General features: G+C 50.4%; 1 protein-coding gene across 6 annotated transcripts in view; it reads right to left on the reverse strand.

The window, feature by feature from the left end:
• Nucleotides 1-20,373, reverse strand: part of Arhgef7 (Rho guanine nucleotide exchange factor 7) — a 131,054-nt gene that overhangs the window by 94,153 nt on the left and 16,528 nt on the right. For 5 of the 6 annotated variants that reach the window (XM_045146204.1, XM_045146206.1, XM_045146208.1 and 2 more), the window contains exon 2: nucleotides 2,516-2,602. The exons of the other annotated variant lie outside the window; for it this stretch is intronic. In XM_045146204.1, the coding sequence (XP_045002139.1) occupies nucleotides 2,516-2,602 (87 nt within the window). The remainder of the gene's footprint in view (nucleotides 1-2,515; nucleotides 2,603-20,373) is intronic. 6 annotated transcript variants of the gene reach the window in all.

The raw sequence follows: 20,373 nt of genomic DNA on the forward strand, positions 1-20,373 counted from the left end.
AGCAAAGCCTAATGACCTGGGTTCGATTCCCCAATACCCACAGAAACCAGACGCATCAAGTGGTGCAAGAATCTGGAGTGCAGATGCAGAAAGTGGTGCATGACTCCAGGGTTCAGTTGCACAAAGTGGTGCATGAGTCTGGAGTTTATGTGCAATGGCTGGAGACCCTGAGATACCCATTCTAATTCATTACGTCTCTTTCTCTGTCTCACTCTCTCTCTGCTTGCAAATAAAATAAGATTTACATGCAAACTTCATAATAATCATGTAAGCTTAATAAATTTCCTTCATAACCAGAAACAACTGATTCTCTCCAGCTAACTAGAATGTGCATAAGCTAAAATAAGCGACATAGCAACCATAATACTATGTTCCTCTGTCCTTAAAGAAATAATGATGACAGTTTCAACTGACATTGGATAATACTGTAACCAACAGAAGTCAGGCTGTTTTGAAATAACACCTGGAAAAAGCACCGTGATATTAAGGACCAAGAACAAAAGTTAACTTGGAATTCAAGCTGTTTTTTCCTCATGTCCCACCACTGAGAATCTGATGGAAGCAAAAAATGTAAACCCAACAAAAGCTCAAAAGTACAGACATTCTCCCCTCACACTGGCCTACAAGCTAGAAGTCCAAGCTCAGGCCATGCCACAGAGCTCTTACAGGGATCACCCTAAATAAAATAATTTTTAAAAAAAGTCAGTGACTGAACAGATACGTGCTGTTTCCATATTTCCTACACTCATTACAAGTTGTAAGCAGGACATGCTCACTCTGAAGAATGCTACCATTTGCCTCTCCTGTATTTTTAATGACTAGAAGAGATATTTACTCCAAAATCATCACACAAGAAACAACTGATTTAGTTTTTCCTTTAAGAGGAAACCTACATGCTATCTGCTGCAACTTGAAACTCATTCATCAGTAACAAACCCTTACAGAAAGCTTGCTTTGTGCCAAGCACCACCCTAGATGCATGGGACAAGTTAGTGAAGGACTCTTTAGAGCACCTCTGGTTGGCTCAAAACTATGTCTTTAACCCCAGCACTCGGGAGGCAGAGGTAGGAGGATTGCCATGAGTTCGAGGCCACCCTGAGACTCCACAGTGAATTCCAGGTCAGCCTGGGCTAGAGTGAGACCCTACCTCGATAAACCAAAAAAAAAAAAAAAAGTTGCTATAGAGCCAGGCATGGTAGCGCACGCCTTTAATTCCAGCACTTGAGAGACAGAGGTAGGAGGATCACCCTGAGTTCGAGCCCACCCTGAGAATACATAGCGAATTTCAGGTCAGCCTGGGCTACAATGAAACCCTATTTCAAAAAAAAAAAAAAAGTTGCTATATGAAATATCAACTGCAACCTTTGAAAAATAACAAATTCCTTGAAAACAATTCTTACAGTTTACACTAATCTGGAAAGTTTGAAAAATGCTATGATATTTAAAAAAAACAGTAGCTTGAAGAGGATGAAATGTTACAACAATGGTCAAGGCAAAGTAAATAGATATATCCAGTGTAATAAATAAAGGAGTTTAATCATAAGATGCCAAGGCTGCTACCACAAAGAGAGGACCTCACTGAACACTCCCTGCTCTTTTCTACACAACTCTAGGGTTTTCTGAATCACCCTACATTCCATTTACCTGTAGTGATTTCCCCACGGACATCAAAAACTCACAGTAATCTCCATAAACTGCTTTATGTCTAGTTTCAGCCAGATAAACTTTCTACACCAGCTCCCCTACCAGACCGGAGGACTTCTACAGTAAAGAAGCTTGTCCTTCAGCAGGAGAGACGTCTGCTAGGTCATCACAGGGCTGGCGGCCTGAGAGATCTGCTAGAATTTTGCCTGGGGGAACCCCTTTCAGTTCTCTCCAGCAGAAGGTCTACAAAACAAAACCGACTGCCACAGCACGTCACCCGGCCTGCAGTTCCCAAGAGAAGCAAAGGCGAACTTCCTGGATCTCCAACGCGACCCCCAAGAGGGTGACAAACGGTAAAGCAAAGCAAGAAAGGAGGAGTGGCCAGTGAAGAGCAAAGAGGAGGATGCACCAAAAAGAAAAAAAAAAAAAAAAAAAACACCACCATCATGCAGCACGGGAAGGACACAGCGCCGGTGGCTCCCCAAAAAGCGTGCCTGACAAAAGCCGGGGGGTGGTGGCCTCACGAGTCCTGCCACGAAGACGTGAAGTGTCCGTCCAGGGCTCCAGCCGTGACATCAGGCGGGTCACACGGGGGCCCGGGTCACGGCAGCCGGGCCCTGTCGGACCACCGAAGACCCGGGCGGAGGGCTGCTGGGACTCCCCAGCGGCATAATCCACGAGTGGACAACGGTGACCGACGTGCCGCCTGCACTCCGGGCCACAGAGCCCGGCACCGGCTGCCGAGGACAGGGCGTGCGTTCCACACGGGGCCCGGGCCCGGCCTGAACCCGCCCGCCCGCCCGCCCGGGAGCTCGGCCCAACGCCCGCCCGCCGGCCCCGGCCCGGCCCCGGCATCGCCGCGCTCACCCACCTCCAGCCGCAGCGAGGCCGCGCAGGCGCGCAGGAACTCGCGGATGTTGCTCAGGCACTCGCCGTCGTTCCGCGGCTCCGGGTAGACCTGCAACACAGAGCGGCCGCTCAGCGCCCGCCGCCCCCGCGCCCGCGCCCGCGCCCGCCGCCCGCCGCCCGCGCCCGCCGCCTGCGCGACGCCAGGCCCCGCCCCCACGCCCGCGCCCGGAAGCGGGCCGGAGCCGGAAGTGACGTAGTCAGACCGCGCCGCCCTCTCTTCCGGCCGGCCGCGGGGCCCACGCGCCGCTGTGTCTTCCCTGCTCCGCGGGCCCGTGGAACTCGGCCTGGGCGAGGCGCGAGCAGGCCCGGAAGCGGATGGAGAGGACTTCCGTTCCTTCGCAGCCCACGCTCCGGACGGCGCGGGTTGCCAGTGATGCGGCTTTGCACTCCGGCGCCGGGTTTTGTTTTTTTTTTAAGATTTTTTTTTTTTTTTGAGAGCGACAGACACAGAGAGAAAGACAGGAGAGAGAGAATGGGCGCGCCAGGGCTTCCAGCCTCTGCAAACGAACTCCAGACGCGTGCGCCCCCTTGTGCATCTGGCTAACGTGGGACCTGGGGAACCGAGCCTCGAACCGGGGTGCTTAGGCTTCACAGGCAAGCGCTTAACCGCTAAGCCATCTCTCCAGCTCTTTTTTTAAGATTTTTATTTATTACTAGAGAGAATGGGCGCGCCAGGGCCTCCAGCCACTGCAAACGAACTCCAGACGCGTGCGCCCCCTTGTGCATCTGGCTAACGTGGGACCTGGGGAAATGAGCCTCTGTCCTTTGGTTTCGCAGGCTAACGCCTTAACCGCTAAGCCATCCCTCCTGATTATTTTATGTAGAGTGGCAGATAATCTGCCAAAGAACTTCTGGGTTTTAAAAAATATTTTATTTTTATTTATTTGAAAGAGAGTTGTGAGAAAGAGGCAGATAGAGAATGAACGTGCTCCAGCCACTGCAGACGCATGTGCCCCCTTTTGCCTCTATCTGGCTTACGTGGGATCTGGAGAATCGGACCTGGATCCTTTGGCGTAGCAGGCATGCGCCTTAACCACAGCCCCAGCGCCCTTGTCATTTCCCGCACAATGTGCTCCATGAGTGTTTGTTTAACCGGGAGAACGCGGCCACACGGAGAAGACGCTCTGGCAGCCCCCGGGCGCCAGCATGAGACGGGAGACGCCGCCCACTGCTTGGCTAAGGATTTACCTAGTAAAGGAGAAATCTGCATCGAACTGTGTACAAAGAATTCGGTGCTGGTGTTTAAGCTAAGGCATCATCCAGAATTTAATCACCAAGAACCAGGCGTTGTTCTGTTCTGAAGGGAGAATCCACGGCATCCCTCGGACTGCTCTCAGGAATACTGGTTTCATTGTAAAGTGCTTGGGACTTTAAAGGTTTGCACATCAAAGCCAGAGATGAAATGACGCACCTTTTTCTCCTCAGAGGTGAAGAGTTTTTAGGAGAAAGCGCTGACATGTTTCCCTCAACAAACGAACAGGTTTGGTTTTTCAGTGAAATTTAAGTGTGAAAAGGTAAAGCCAGAGCTGCCTCCCTTTTGCTCCTCTTTCAAGAAGACTCATCAAAAATTACACAGTACTGTTAGTTAATTTCTAGATTTCTTTGTTGTAATTACAGTCAAAAAGGATAGAATTTCTGACATTCTCATAATGGCATTTCAAAGGTAAACCATAACATCCCTTGTAGAAAACACATCCAATGGAGTCTATAAAGTACCCATTCCCCTTCTGAATACCTTATGAGCAAACTCTGAAAGGCAAACGTTCTTTTTACTTGTAGTTCGTTCCCACTCCTTATGCCCAGAATATTATCCTAATACAATCCAACATTATGCTCCAAAGTTTCATTGGTACCTTTTCTTTCTTTTTTTTTTTTTCTTTTTTGCCAAGAGACCCATACAAAACAGTTATCACTCACAGGATCTTATCTGTATGTGTGCTTGCTCAAGTTCAGGTGTAACGCCAGGATAAATATAGCACATTCTTAAAACTGATAAAATCAGGGCTGGATGGATGGCTTAGCGGCTAAGGCGTTTGCCTGCAAAGCCAAAGCACCCAGGTTCGATTCCCCAGGACCCACGTTAGCCAGATGCACAAGGTGGTGCACATGTCTGGAGCTCATTTGCAGTGGCTGGAGGCTCTGGTGCACCCATTATCTCTCTCTGTCTCTCTCTCTCCCTCCCTCCCAACTCCCCCTCCTCCCCCTTTCTCTGTCAAATAAATAAATAAAACTAATTTTTTTTTAAGAAAGAATAGTATCAAGGGGCTGGAGAGATGGCTCAGCAGTTAAAGGCACTTGCTTGCAAAGCCTGACTGCCTGGGTTCAGTTTCCCAGTACTCAGGTAAAGCCAGCTGCAGAAAGTGGTGTATGCATCTCACAGTGCAGTGACAAAAGACTCTGGCATGCCCACTCTCTGCCTGTTTTTGTCTCTCCATCTCTGTCTCCTTTCTCTCCTTGCAAATAAATGAAAATATTTTAAGAAAATGAAAGAATAGTGTCAAAAACATCCATACTTATTAACAAATAAGTGGAGATGGGTCCAGCAACATGAATGAAGAAGAGGAGATTGTGGCTGAGAATGCACTGGAACCAGTGGACAAAGACCTGGATGAGATGATGAGGTGCAACTTCAGAGTAAGTCATGAAAATGACAGCAGCCAGCACATGATGCCAAGCATTGTCCCTCTCACAGCAGCCAAAATACCAGAATGGAATTCTATCTTGAGAGAAATCTACGATGACATGAAGGAACATGACCCCTGCTTGAACACAGATTCACATTGAAGCATCTTGACAGCACTGCATGTGTCCCTTGTCCCCATTCACTTAAAGATCCAAGGCAGACAAGGTAGAAGCATTCTCTCTCACCTTGAAGCCTTTATTTATCTAGTTAGTTCGTTATGAGTGCACCAGAGCCTCTAGCCACTGCAAATGAACTCTGGACACATGTGCATCTGGTTTATGTGGGTACTGGGGAGTCAAACCTGGGTGGTAGGCAAGCACCTTAGCCACAGCCATCTCTCCAACCCACCTGGAAGCTTCTTGAGAGGGAATATTGCCAAAGCCAAGCTGCTACGTTAAGACTGCCTGATCACAGCATGCCACCCTCACTGACATCTTCCCCTGCAGAACAAATCCCCATCCCTCCTGAGGTCTGCATGGGGCAGGCAAGACCAGGGTGCCAACCACACTCAGCCTGCATCTCCTGTAACACATGTCACTCAACCATTCTGGGTCTATTTCCTTATCTCTGACTTGGACTAAGCATTCTAATTGAGTTGTTGGATCAAATGGATAATATATACATTTAGTGGTGCATATGGGACCTTGGCATCGTAGGGATCAGGCCATCAGCACCAAACAGAGTGGGGACGAGGTTCTGGCCTTCTGAGGCAAGAAGACTGGGCTGCTCTTGAGACACAACCACCCAGGTGTGCTCAGAACCAGAAGAGCACAGCAACAGGAAGACATGCGACAGACACAGGACAGGGCCAGAGGCCTAGCCAACAGGAAAGGTGACCAGAAAGGACAAAGATGAGGCAGGGAGTGAGGTCCAGAAGGCCTTGTGCAAAGCTTCAAAAAACGAAAAGCACACAGAAAAACAAGTTGACACAGAGAAAGGCTTAAACCACCCCCACCAGGCGTCACTCCAAGGTGTCAGAGAGTAGCCTACAACTCCGTGTAAAGCTGAAATGCACACCCCAGAAGAGTTAAGATGCTAGTGACATACAGCACTTAAAGGTGTGTGCAGGACACAGCCACATGCATGGAAAAGCTCGGGCCTCACAAATGACCTGAGGAGCCTGCGGCAAGGTAACAAAGCAAGCTCAAGTGTACAGTGGGACCCTGAGCTCATCTCCCTGTGCTGGCCCACCCCTCCCTTGGAAGTGCATCCCTCAGTCATTGTTTTGTGTTTGTGGGAGGACAGGAACGTACCACAGGACACATGTGGCACTCAGAGGACATCCCCACGTGTCATTCTTCACTTTCCACCCCATTTGAGGCAGGGTCTCTTGTCCACTGTCCTGCCCCATGGCCAACCCTGCGCTTTCCTTTCTCTGCCTTCCATCTTGTCACTTGAGGACCAGTGTTACAGGTGTTCACGGCTGTGTCTGGTTTTATGTGGTTCTGGGGATCTGAACTCAGGTTATCAGGCTTCTGCAGTAATAGCTTTACCAACTGAGCCACCTCCCAGCTCCAGGGTGTATCCTTCCTTCATAAATTCTCTGGGGCTGGAGGGATGGCTTAGCAGTTAAGGCACTTGTCTGCAAAGCCAAAGGACCCAGGTTTGATTCCCCAGGACCCACGTTAGCCAGATGCACAAGGGAGCACACACATCTGGAGTTTGTTTGCAGTGGCTGGAGGCCCTGGTGCAGCCATTCATATTCTCTCTCTGTCTCTGTCTCTCTCTCTTTCTCTCTCCCTCTCTCTTTCTCTGTCAAATAAATAAAAATAAATTTTCTGGCTCTGATTGCTACTGTCTACATGTCTCTAATTCTTTATTCTGGGACACAAGAACCTGGGGTCCTTCCCAGGTGCCTTCTGGATCTCAGTATCAGCTTATATCAAAGAGATGAATCCAACAGCATGTTCAAAGGTGGGGCATTTTAAGCAGGTGCACACCTAAAGTCCCAGCTGCTCAAAAGGCTGGCAGGAGAATCCTTGAGCTGATGAGTCAGAGACCAGTCTGTGGGACACAGCAAGACATCATCTCAGAAAAGCAAAGGTGTGACAGTGCTTTCAACTTTCAAGAATGTTCAGTCAATAGCAACTGAGATCACAGTGAAATGTGGGGAAAAAAAGCTTAGAACATTATGACTCAGAATAGAATAGGGGAAAGCTCTGTTCATACTTCACCAACGCTAGACAAATGAGCACATGACAATGTGTTTGATGCCATTAGCCATCGAGGAAATGCAAATTAAAACCACAGCCAACACTGCACACCCACCAGAAAAAAGCACATGGAAAAGACTGACACTTCCAGGTACTGGCAAACTGACGGAACACTGCTTCCATGACCTCACTGTGGCTGCCATCACCTACACAAGACCTGCACAAAACTGGGCCCGTTAACGTCTCCTCATGGGCGATAGACGACGATTAAAAGAAGACATCAGGGCTGGAAAGATGGATTAGCGACTAGGCGCTCGCTGGCAAAGCCAAAGGAACCAGGTGAGCCCCAGTACTCACGTAAAGCTGGGTGTACAAGAGGGCACACACATCTGGCGTTCGTTTGCAGTGGCTAGAGGCCCTGGCATATCCATTCTCCACCTCTCTCTCTCTCTCTCTGCTCTTCCCCCTCATCTCAAGTAAATAAAAATAAAATATTTTAAAAGACATTAAAATAGAAGGACTTGTTGAAAAGAAGAAAGGCTTTAATGAAAGAGGTCAGGAGAGTTGGGAAAAGGTAGGGGGCTTATCAAAATATATTATGGACATGTATGAAAAATGTCAGTAAGCTTTTGTTTGTTTTTTTAATAAAAGCCTAACTCATGACTTGCAGTGGCAAAAGACAATGAGACACCCATACTCTCTCCCTCTTTTACTCTTCCCCCTCCCTCAAATAAATAAATAATTATAATAATAAAAAAAAACCTAACTCATTCATGATCTGGAAGTTGCTTGGAAAGTTAAACATACCTTTTCTGTAGGACCCAGCAGTGATTATCCAAGAGAAATGGAGACGCACACTCCATACCCAAAGCCACATACACAAATGTTCATACCATCTCTTATCAGCAAAGCCTTCACAACAAGAAAGGGCTTTCATCTAGAGAGCTGAAAGTAAGCAACAGCTCTGCCTGCTTCACATCGCAGGGCTTTTGCCCAGAGTCTCCACAGTAACAGCTACAAGCCCTTTCGTCAGAAACTCGTCAGCACAGGGGGCGGTCTAAAACCACTGTGATTTTCTGTCAATATTTGATCAAGAGTGTCCAATGTGAGAATGGCCACAAATTCATTTCAAAGCAATGCTAAACTCAGAGTCCAGAAACCCCCACAGCTGTTCAGGTCTGCCGCCATCTTCCCCAGCTGCCACTGGCTGAGGACAGTAGCTCCCTCCACAGTCACAGCAAAGTGCCAGCGAAGGCAGCTGCCTCACCCAGACAAACTTGGACAGTGTTGAAAGAGTTTGAGGAAAAGCAGGCATGGTGCTGTTTGACCAAAATCAAAGCAGAAAGCTGCTGCAGCTCATGCTACTGGGAGAACACTAATTCCCCATGGGTCCTGGGTTGTGGTTCTCACAGTATAGAGCATCTCTCCCCCACTCCGCGTGTGTGTGTATGTGTGTTGTACACGGGGCGGGGGGGGGGTGTTACACACACACATGATTACGATGTTCAGCCAGGCTTGGAAACCACTGGTGTGGCACAGCATCAAAAGCCCCAAGTAACAGTCGTGGGCCTAAGGCAGACTCGAAGGTCCTGGAGGATGCTCAGGGCACCACGGCCAGGACTTAGAGTGGAATAGCAGACTGAATTCTAGGGAGGGAAAGTGCCAGTTTTCTCCCACTGGGGGAAGAACTCAAGCTCCCAACCACAGAACAAAGCTGAGCCTCAGGCTTTGCCAACCTCGCGGCCCCCAGGGGAAAGGATGGCTGCCTGCTCTGAAGCCTGTGCCTCTGTCATCACCCGGCGGTGGGGACCTGCTTGAGCTCCCCATTAGACATCCATCTGTAACGGTAACCCCCAGGCACCTTGCAGTAAAAGTGGTCAAAAGCCAGTACGTGCGCTCCCAGTAACCCAGCCTACTCATGTCACCGAGCTCACTCATCACAGAGCAAGCAGTACAGTACGAGAGCCGTCACCCGGAAGGATGAGCAGACCCCTGAGGGAGTTCTGTTGTTTCACAGGGTGACACGGCCGGCCGGCCCCAAACCGCATGCTGCGCGCCTCACCAACCCGCTCTGTCTCGGGGAGGAAGGCTGACCGAGGAGCACTGCGTCTCCCAGGCTGCCTGGCTCCCCCGGACAGGAGAAGGTCCTATGAGGAAAGGGCAGAGCTCCTCCTACTGGCACTTTATGGCACTGGCTGCTTGGTGTGCTGGGGCTGGCCCAGCTGGCTGTGTGCCACCCCCAGCTCTGCACTTGGTCATGCCACACTATCTACAGCTGTCAACAGACAACACAAGTCAGGGTCCCACGCCAGAGGATTGTTGTTACACACCCAACATCACCACAGGCTGGGTTCCTTTAAACCACAGCTGCCATCAGGAGCTCCTCCTACAGCTACAGAAACCCTGCCCATGCCCGCTTCCCGCGGCACGCCTCCCAGAGGCTGCCTCAGCCTCCTCTGCTTAGTGCCACCTGTTTTCTGCCGAGACCCTAACCTGGAGAGCTTCCTAGTGGCTGGGGAAAATAGATGCCCCTGTAATAGCAAAAGACCAGAAAACACACCCAAACCTATGACGCTTCCACACAACAGACCACCATACAGCTCTTAAAGAGACAGCATCAAAGGATCAGTGTGGTGGCTCATGCTTGTAATCCCAGCATTCAGGAGGCTGGGGCAGAAAGACCATGAGTTCAAGGCCATCCTGGGCTACACAGTGAGTTGAGGATAGCCTTGGGTACACTGTCTCAAAAAAGTGCAAGAGAGAAAGAGAGAGGGGAGAGAATGTTGAGCAAGGCACGGTTGGGCACACCTGTAATCCCCCACGCAGGAAGGAGAAGGAGCACGAGGTCGAGGCCAGTTTGGGGTTATGTAGCAAGCCCTGTCTCCACCCCAAAGAAGTAAGACAAGGCATGGAGTGAACATGCATGAACACACACGAACAAGGTGTGGTATGGAGTAAGCTTGCATGAACATATGTGAACAAGGCATGGTGTGGAGCAAGCATGCATGAACACACATGAGCACGTGTGGTGTGGAGCAAGCATGCATGAACACACATTAACATGTGTGGTGTGAAGCGAGCATGCATGTGAACACATGTGGTGTGGAGTGAGCATGCATGAACCCATGTGAACACATGTGGTGTGGTGTGTACTGAGCATGCATGAACACATGTGAGCATGTGTGGTGTGGAGTGAGCATGCATGAACATGTGTGGTATGGTGTGGAGTGAGCATGCATGAACACACGTGAACACGTGTGGTGTGGAGCGAGCATGCATGAACACATGTGAATGGGGCTCACAGCCTATAGACAACTTGTAGTCAGCCCCAAGTCACTGGGATGAACCTCCAAACCAGGCACAGCTATGGAGGAAGGAAATTTATTTGAAGTTCACAGATCCAGGGGAAGTTTCATAACGGCAGAAGAAGTTGGCCCACTTTCACAGGCCCATGTGGAAGGAGAGAAATGCCACCACCAAAAAGAAAGCAAGCACACTCCAGGAACCCAGGCAGAACTCAGCACTTTACATAGCTTTAGACTGGAATTCCAAATCCATCCCCACCTTAGGGCTGGACTCTAGAGTGACACCTAGACGCCCAGTGACACCTCCTCCAGCCAGGTAGCTGAAAATCCAAGAAGCTTTAGTAAAACTCCTGAATCTATTGGGGTACACTTATTCAAACTACCACACAACTGGTCTCCCAAATCTAGTGGGAAACATGCACCAAACAGAAACCTCGCAGGTTTGCTTACTGAATACTAGCTAAGTACACGTCTTTTCAAAGGTATGCAGCCCAGTAGAAACGTGGTTTACTGAAATCTGAAAGCCTTCAATGCTGTAGATTTTTTTGTTTGGTTTTCTTCTCCAATATATCCCAAAACTCAGCTACTAAATGGAATGCTATAAACATCAGAGGGAAAACAAAATGTTTTCCACTCATGTGAAAACTGGCCAGATTAAAAAAGGAATAATAGCAAATTCAAAGTTTCCAGTTCCCACCCTAAATTCAGAAATGCCAGAGATGTGATACGTTCAGGACAGGACCCAGACAGCTCTGCTTAGATCAGCCCACATCCCCTGAGACCTGTTCCCACTAACTCCAGAAGCATGTCCAGCCCTTCTGAGCCAGCAGCAGCCACCCCAAATGCATACCACTACCAAACATGGATGAGAAAATATTTAAGGATAAAATGTGCAGCATGTAACCCAGAATAGGTTTCTCCACAGGCTGTACTTTTCCCACAGAAATGCTAGATAAACATAGGCCAGTGCATGTAAACTGTGGAGAGAACAACCAAGAAGACAGCAGGTGTCCCGCTGGCCCAGGAGGTCAGCTTCTTTTTAATATATTTTTTTTATATTTTTTTTATTTTTTTATTTATTTATTTGAGAGCGACAGACACAGAGAGAAAGACAGATAGAGGGAGAGAGAGAATGGGCACACCAGGGCTTCCAGCCTCTGCAAACGAACTCCAGACGCGTGCGCCCCCTTGTGCATCTGGCTAACGTGGGACCTGGGGAACCAAGCCTCAAACCGGGGTCCTTAGGCCTCACAGGCAAGCGCATAACCGCTAAGCCATCTCTCCAGCCCAGGTCAGCTTCTTTTTGATGGTGAAAACGCCGGGCCCTGTGGTGGCCAGGGTCAGCCACTGGGGAAGGCTGGTTCCATGCCCTCATAGAGGACATGCTTGTGCCTGTGGGACAGCTGACAGGAGGAAGCTGAGACGAGTTGTGAACAGTCAAACTGAGGCCGTGGGCAGGTTCCCTGAAGTTTGACGCGTTCACATTGAGGAGTCATCATTCTCCCTTCCTGCCCATGCCGATGGCTCAGTGGAGCAGCCCGTACACGATGGTGTAGCATCCTGTGACTCCAAGCCCCTGAGTGCTCACTTCTTAACCTCCATTTCCATAAGGCGCCTGGGCATTTGCCCCGTTTCCTCTTCCACTCATCACATCCCAGAGCGGAGTGCCATGGACTCTTACTGACCCATGGGGAAGGCTCTGATGGAGATGATCACTAGTCTCTGATGGAAGCATGTTGTGATGGTTAATCTTGACTGCCAACTGGACTGCATTTATTTATTTTTAAATAGATTTTATTTATTTATTTATTTGTTTATTTATTTGAGAGAGAATGGGAACACCAGGACCTCCGGCCACTGCAATCACACTCCAGATGTGTGTGCCACCTTGTGTGGATGTGTGACCTTGCACTTGCGTCACCTTGTGCATCTGGCTTATGTGGGACCTGAAGGGTCGAACATGGGTCCTTAGGCTTTGCAGACAAGTGCCTTAACCACTAAGCCATCTCTTCAGCCCTGGACTGGATTTAGAATCAACTGGGAGACCCACCTCTACCTATGTCTGTAGGGATATTTCCACAGAGGTTTAAACGAAATGGGAAGACTCACCCTGATGTGGGTGGCACAATGTGCTTGGCACCAGGCTGAATAAAAAGGAGAAGGCGAGCTGAGCATCAGCATTTGTCTCTCTGCCTCCTGACTGGACGCAGCTTAACCAGCTGCTTCACACTTCTGATTCCATAGCGACAGCCACTGTCACCACACACCATGACAGAGAGTACCCTAAGCTGTGAGCCAAAATAACCTCTTCCTCCTTTAAGTTGTTTTTGTCACGTATTTTGTCACAGCGACATGAAAGGAAACTAATACAGATGTCAACCTCCAAAATGGATACGTGCATAGTATACCGATATAAACAGTACAAATGCCATCCAAGGGAAGTCAAGGGCAGTCCACCCTGCATGTGTGCACTGCCCGTGCTCTGACCATGCCTTGCACATCTGCCATGCCCTCTCCATGCACCCAGCATGGGACCTTGATCTACACACCAGGTGGACACATCCCTCATCTCCAGAAGTCCCGATGGTGTTTCATTTGTTAAGTCAAATTCTCAGGTGTCCCACCTGGTTTGCCTCAGCTATTCAGGCTTGCTTCTAAAGGCTCCTCCAGCCATTCACTTCACGCTCAGTGACACTGACATCACTAAGCAGTGACAGCAAGGGCTTTCCAGCAGCAACTGGCCTTGGCTCCTGTCCCTCCTGCCAAAGAAACCAGTTTGTTTGTTTGTTAATATATTTTATTTATTTGAGTGAGAGAAAGTGGGACTCACTGGCAGACATAAGCTCCAGGATGAGGGAGCGCCTGTCTCAAGGAAGTGTGTGGACCAATGACAGAGACGAGCACCCAACGCCCCCCCTCTCTGGATTTGGCATGCACATGAACAGTGTGCACACATTTGCACACCCATGCACACACTACAATACTGTGCGCACATAAAAACAAATAAAAATCCAATCACTTAGATAAACTGGCCTTCATTGTTAAAGGCAGCATTGCCAGTGTGCGCACAGGAAATTTCCTTTGCCCCCGTTGGCATAGCTGAGATGCCTGTTGCTTATCTATAACTCGACTCTCACCTCACTCCTCTGCCCACAAGCCCTTCAAAGCCCCCCACTTCACTCGGAGAAAAGGCCAAAACCCTTGAGGAAATGAAAAGGCACGCCACAGACTGGGAAAAGATGTTTGCAAAACACATCCAATGCTTATATCCTAAATACACAAAGAACTCTTAAAACTCAACAATAGGAAACAAACAACTCAGCTTAAGATGGACAGAAGGGATGATGGAAAGATGGCTCGGTGAGAAAGCGCACTTCTTGATCAAGCATGTGGGCCTGGGAGGGCCTGAGAGCGCCTTAGTGTGGCTCTCGAGAGCCCACATACGCTGCTGGGGATGACCACGCACGACCAAGGCCACAGAATGCCTGGGGCTCCGAATCAGTTCAAAGACTCGGTCAAGAGGAAAAAGCAGGTGGCAGGGTGAGAGGAGAGGACACCTGATGCTGTCTTCCGGCCATCAGCGGTGATCCAGGGCGCTTCGTCAGCGCATACATGTGCATACAACACACCACGACACACGTGCAGGGGGGGAAAGATGGGCTAAAGAACTGAAGCATCTGGAGTTCATTTGCAGTGGCAAGAGGCCCTGGCATACCCATTCTATCTGATTCTCTATTTCTTTCCTTGCAAGTAAATAAATTGGTTTTTTTTTTAAAGGGGGGATCATTGGGCAGGAGAGATAGCTTAGCAGTTAATGTGCTTGCCTGCGAAGCCTAAAGACACAGACAGGTTCAGGGCTGGGGAAATGGCTTAGCAGTTAAGGCATTTGCCTATGAAGCCTAAGGACGCTGGTTCGATTCCCTAGGACCCACGTGAGCCAGATGCACAAGGGGCACATGCACCTAGAGTTCCTTTGCAGTGGCTACCAGCCCTGGCATGCCCGTTCTCTCTTTCCTCCTCCTCTCTTTCTCCCTCCCTCCCTCTCTCTCTCAAATAAATAAATAGTAAAAACAAACAACAAAAAAAAGACACAGGTTCAACTCCCCAGAACCCACACAAGCCAGATGCACAAGGCGATGTATGTGTGCAGGTGGCACAAATGCACAAGGTGGCATCTGCAGTTTGTTTGCAGTGGCTAAGGCCCTGGCACATTATTTCTCTCTCTCTCTCTCTCTCTCTCTCTCTCTCTCTCTCTCTCATAATTTTTTTTTAAATAAAGGGATCGTTGGGGTGGAGAGGTGGCTCAGCAGTTAAAGTACCTGCCAGTGAAGCCTAAGGACCCAGGTTCATTTCCCCAGGACCCATGTAAGCCAGATGCACATGGTGGCACATGCGTCTGGAGTTTGTTTGTAGTGGCTGGAGGCCCTGGTGCACCATTCTCTCTCTGCCTCTTTCTCTCTCTCTCTCAAGTAAATAAATAAAAATAATTTTTTAAGGGGGATTGTCCAGCCCAATCCTCTGTCTGTCCCTCTAGCGTTTGCTTGCCCTTCTGCCACAATATGAGATGACATAAAAGCCCTCACCAGTTGTGGCCCCTGGGATCTTCTTGCGCTTCGCAGCTTGCATGCCCTGCGCCCGGTAAACACTGGCTTTGATTACTTACACAGAGCGTGGCACTCTGTTACAGCAGAGGAAAAGTGTGACAATAGTTAGGTTCCATGACCAGCTGTCATCAGTCATATCAGGCATGTCGTCCCTGCAGCAGATGTTAATACTGGGGGAAGCAGGAGCTTCCAGGGCTGAAGGGAGACAGCACAGGAACTCACCGTACTTCCCGCTCAATGTTTCTGGAAGCCTAAGATAGCTGTAAAGAGTCTAATCACTAGAGCTGAACGCCCCCACGCGGCCTGCCCAGTCTGCTCCTTGGGTCCCACCCTGGCAGTGCTGGCCCCCTGCTCTCTCTCTCTCACACCGGCCCCTCTCCTCCCGGGACTTGCCAGGCCGCTCCTACCTCAGGACCGTTAGTCCTGCCAGACGCCCTCTCCTCCCAGAGGTCTGCGCCACTCCTTCCTTTTCATCCTCGGCATCACGTGTCTGTTCAGATGGCACACCTGGGGTGCCCGTCCCTGATCTCCTGATCTAAAATCTCAGTGGGGCCCTGTCACTCTCGCTCCCTCCCCTACACCTGCTCTCTCCTTCCACAGTACTTGTCCCTGGGGAACATGCTCTGGAACTGGCCTGGGTGCTGTCTCCCCTGGAGCTCTCTCTGCTCTCATCACTGTACGCTCCACGGGCAGGGAACCGGTCTGGGGGACAGATTTATCTCAACGCCACATGGATGGACACTTAATGTATATTTTCAGGGACTCAGTAAACAAAGGACCTGTACTTACAGCACCCGATGTGTTGTGAATCATGTGACTGCAGCCACCAAAAGTGAAGCTGACACTACCATGACATTAACCAAAACAGTGATACACAGGGAACCCGGGAGGTGGCTCCATGCATAAAATGCCTGCTATGCAAGCATGGGGCCTGAGTTTGGGACCCCGGCACCCACACAAAAAGCCGGATGTTATGGTAGGTGTCGTAATCCCAGCCATGCTTATGAGTCAGAACGGAGGTGGATATGGGAGAATCCACCAGAAGCTGGGAGGGGCGGGTGGGGGGAGGCAACTCGCCTGGTGTAAGCAACAGTGGACAATGTGAGACCCTGCCTCAACAGAGGTGGAAACTGAGGACCACACGTACAAGTTGTCCTCTTACCTCCACACGTGAATTGTGATATGTGTACACCCACACTCACACACGCCAACACATACATGCAAAAGCACTGTAGTGGTTAAGGCACTTGCCTGCAAAGCCTAAGGACCAGGATTCAATCCCCAGGAACCATCTAAAGCCAGATGCACAAGGTGGCATATACGTCAGGCATTCATTTGCAGTGGTTGTAGGTCCTGGCACACACTCACTTTCTCTCTCTCTCATGCATTAATAAATAAAAGAAAAATTATATTTAAAAAAGTAGTATGCAGTCATGAGATGGGTCCTGAGAAGTGCATTGCCGGGTGACTTTATCACCCAGTGACCATGACAGTGTCCAGACACAGACGCAGTTATGATGGGACTCTTCACCAGAAGCTCATGGGGCCACCATCATATAGGGTCTGTTATTTACTAAAAACTGTAGTATGGGACTAACTGCTCTAATACAGAAATTAAACATTTAAGACAGGAAGTATCTCCAAACTATATCCCTGGAAACGTAATTACTATGGGCAACATGATAAGGAGAAATAAAAGATTCCCTTGGTTTTTGGCCTTGAGAACTTAACCCTTCTTCCCGTGACTGGTAGTGGACTCTGACCCCTGCTTTGCCCAAGGCTGCTGGCTGCTGGCTGCGAGCTGCCAGCACCTTCACGGGACTGCCCCCACTCGGGTCCAGGGCTCAGGTTTCGGCGGTGGCATCAGGGCCTCCCAAGAAGCTCAGGTTACCGCTCTCATCTGTATCACTAAGGAAAATCGCTGGCTCCAGGCAGGGTCCCCTCGGCCAGCTGGCCTGCTCTCCTGGCCTTGTCTGGCTCCTGTCACCAGCGCTTCACGCAGCCGTCCCCGAGACCTGCCAGTCCACTGCACGGGCTATATGTGTGCGCTCAGGTTCGCATGCGGACTACGGGTCTCTTGGGATTCTGGCATCCCTGAGATGAGAAGCAGGGAGAGACAGAGGCAGGGAGAGACACAGAGTGTGGGGAAGCACAGAGCGAGACAGACAGAGGGGTCGAGAGGAAAGAGAGAGCCGCCCGCAGGGACGCATCCACTGCCCACAGGTGCCCCCTGGGTCTCGCCCCGGGGCGAGGTTGCTCTGGAGAGGGCACAGCCTGGCAGCCTCTCATTGTTGCCCGCATTGCCCAGGTCATGTTCCCTAGGCTCTGTCCTGAGCACATCATGGTTATGTCCTCAACTTCGCCAACTCTGCCATCTTTCACCCCGTGCTACCTTTCAGCCCGTCTCTGGAGTTTCACACTGGCGACTTGATCCTTCAGGCCCGTAATTCCCACTGGTCTTTTTCTTTCTTTCTTTTTTTATTTTTGTTTATTTTTATTTGTTTATTTGAAATTGACAGATACAGAAAGAGGCAGAGAGAGAGAGAGAGAGAGAGAGAGAGAATGGGCGCACCAGGGCCTCCAGCAGCTGCAAACAAACTCCAGATGCATGCGCCCCCTTGTGCACCTGGCTTACCTGGGTCCTGGGGAATCAAGCCTTAAACGGGGGTCCTTAGGCTTCACAAGCAAGCACTAACTGCTAAGCCATCTCTCCAGTGGGGGGCCCCCAACATACACACTGGTCTTTTTCTACAGTCTGGTTTCTTTGCTGAGATGATCTGTGTTTTTCATGTGCTATGGTCTCTCGAACCTTTCTCGTGATGACCCCTTGCATCTGTCTGCCCTCCGGCTCCATCTCTACAGGTGACCAGGAGACAGAGAGGCTGTTCACAGGGCCTTGGCAAGGCCACTGGAGAAGGAGTGCACATGTCAGTGAGCCAGGGCTTGATGGCACCCAGTTCTTCCCTGTGGCCCGACTGCAGGCAGGCCTTGCAAAGTGCCCGTCACTCTTCCTCCACATTTACCTAAAGCAAGAGTACTCAACTGGCCGCTGAACACGGACCAGCAGCTAGAGTGACCCCCAGTGTGTCCTGGGGTTCTCGGGAACAGTAAGTCTGGCCTGAGCCCAGCTGGCTACCTCAGACCTCCAGAGAGCCAGGACAACCTACCCCACGTCCCCAGAGGCAGCGTGAGGATGCATGCAGCTGGACTGAGTGCCACAAAATGAATGAGTCCTAAGGAATCCTGGGGTATCTGGTACAGTGAGGCCTTTTCCCCCCAAAGCCTCCGTGGTGAAGAGAATCTTCACCTAGACTAAGGTCTGCTGTTTCTCTGGGGGCTTCTAGTCAGCTGTCTCCTTCGGCCCGCTGGTGCTGCAGGCTGACAAGCCCACCTCATCGGACCCTGGTGAGACCCGCCCCCAGCTTGGTCTTGGAACAGAAACAGTGAACTTGCCCTCAACAGCAACAGTGCTCATTTTAAAAGAACTTTTTCTACTCCACCAACAACCGGGGGTTCCTACGTTTCAGGTAAGCTCCAAGACCCCTTCCAATCCAAGCAGGATTTCTCTTCCATCTCCCAACTTCCACGTCTCAATGCTTCAGAAGCCACGAGAGGCACGTGGGGCTCTGCTGCAGGAAACACGCCAGGCAAGGAGGGACTCACGCAAATGAGCAGACAGCTGACCCCTGCGGAGGAGCCGGCAGGGCACCGCTGGCCGTGGTACTGGGGGTGGTTCACTTGTAGCAACTCTGCCGGGGTCGCTGGGGTTGCCTGGGCCACCAGCACCCTTGTTAGAGACACCCAGCCCAAGACACGTGTGTCAGGATCTCTGTGGGTGGAAACTGGCAATCTAACCGGTTTCCCATGTTTGTGTCCTGATCCTTGCACATCCAGCTACCTCAACCAAAGGCTAGTCTGATGAAGGGCCAGAGTGACCGAATAGGAGCCAAATGCCAGGGGTGTCATTCGCATTTTAATACTGAGAGCAAGGCAGCCCCGCCAGACTCTGTCAGCCCCCGGGCTCCTTGACGAGAAGTCTCTCCCACGCCTCCCCTCAGCCTCAAGCCCACGAGTGGGAACACTCCCCTGCCTCCTCTCAAGGAAAGAGAGTGAGAAGGAAAAGCAGAGCACATGCGTGCGTGCGTGCATTGCGTGCGTGCGTGCTTCCCCTGCTCATGGACGTGGCTCAGTCTTGCAGGTTTTCACGCTTTGCGTTGGAACAGTAATCCCAGAAAATGCTGTCTGTGTTGACTGCATTTAGCAGCAGCATTCGTGACAACCGCCTTTAGCTCACTGTCCTCTTCAAGACGCCCAGCACAGCAACCGTAAGGCGCCCTAAGTGGAAAGGGAAGTCAGTCCAGGCGGCTCCATAGAAATTCATAGAATTATAGCACAAGGGACCCTCAACTTGAACCTGAACTTTGTAGAAACTAGACGTTGGCATCCCTCAAATGTCTTACCTCACCCAGATCTAGACTCTCCAGAGTCAAGTGCAAGAGAAACAGTGCAGACAGCCGTTTTTGACAGTGTCACAATCCTCGCTCAATAAGCCATGATCTAACTCTAAGAGATTGAAAGGTGACGGTGGGATCTTAAAAGTCCTGAGGGATGACAACATGCACTCAGCACAAGTTGTTGTATGTAATCACCCACCATGAAGAAAAAGAACACGTTTTCAAACAAGGGGAACACAAGGAAAGTAGCTAGACATACCTCCCTGCAGTACAGGGCTGGAGGACAAGCCTTCTGCGGTCCTTTATGAAGAAAAACATAACTGAAAGTCTCCGCCCTGCTAACAAGGTTCTCAAGAAGGACCCTAACCACGCAATCCCCGATTGGTATGGATCCGTGCGCCCTCGCACCCAGGGCCTCCTTGCTCGTCACACGGCACCTCTGTTGCCAACAGCCTTCAGGCTCTGTGGCCCAGCACATTCCCATCCCTGCCCCCCCACCCTGTCTTCGGTCCTCTCACCCCGGCTTCAGCGGGGCCCCAGCTGAGGTCACCACGAGCCATCCAGTCCAGCTGAGCCTGCTGAACCCAGCAGTCATTTGCGGAGCATTCTTCTCTTCCAGCA

This window comes from Jaculus jaculus, chromosome 3 (genome assembly GCF_020740685.1).
Source record: "Jaculus jaculus isolate mJacJac1 chromosome 3, mJacJac1.mat.Y.cur, whole genome shotgun sequence".
Lineage (NCBI taxonomy): Eukaryota > Metazoa > Chordata > Mammalia > Rodentia > Dipodidae > Jaculus > Jaculus jaculus.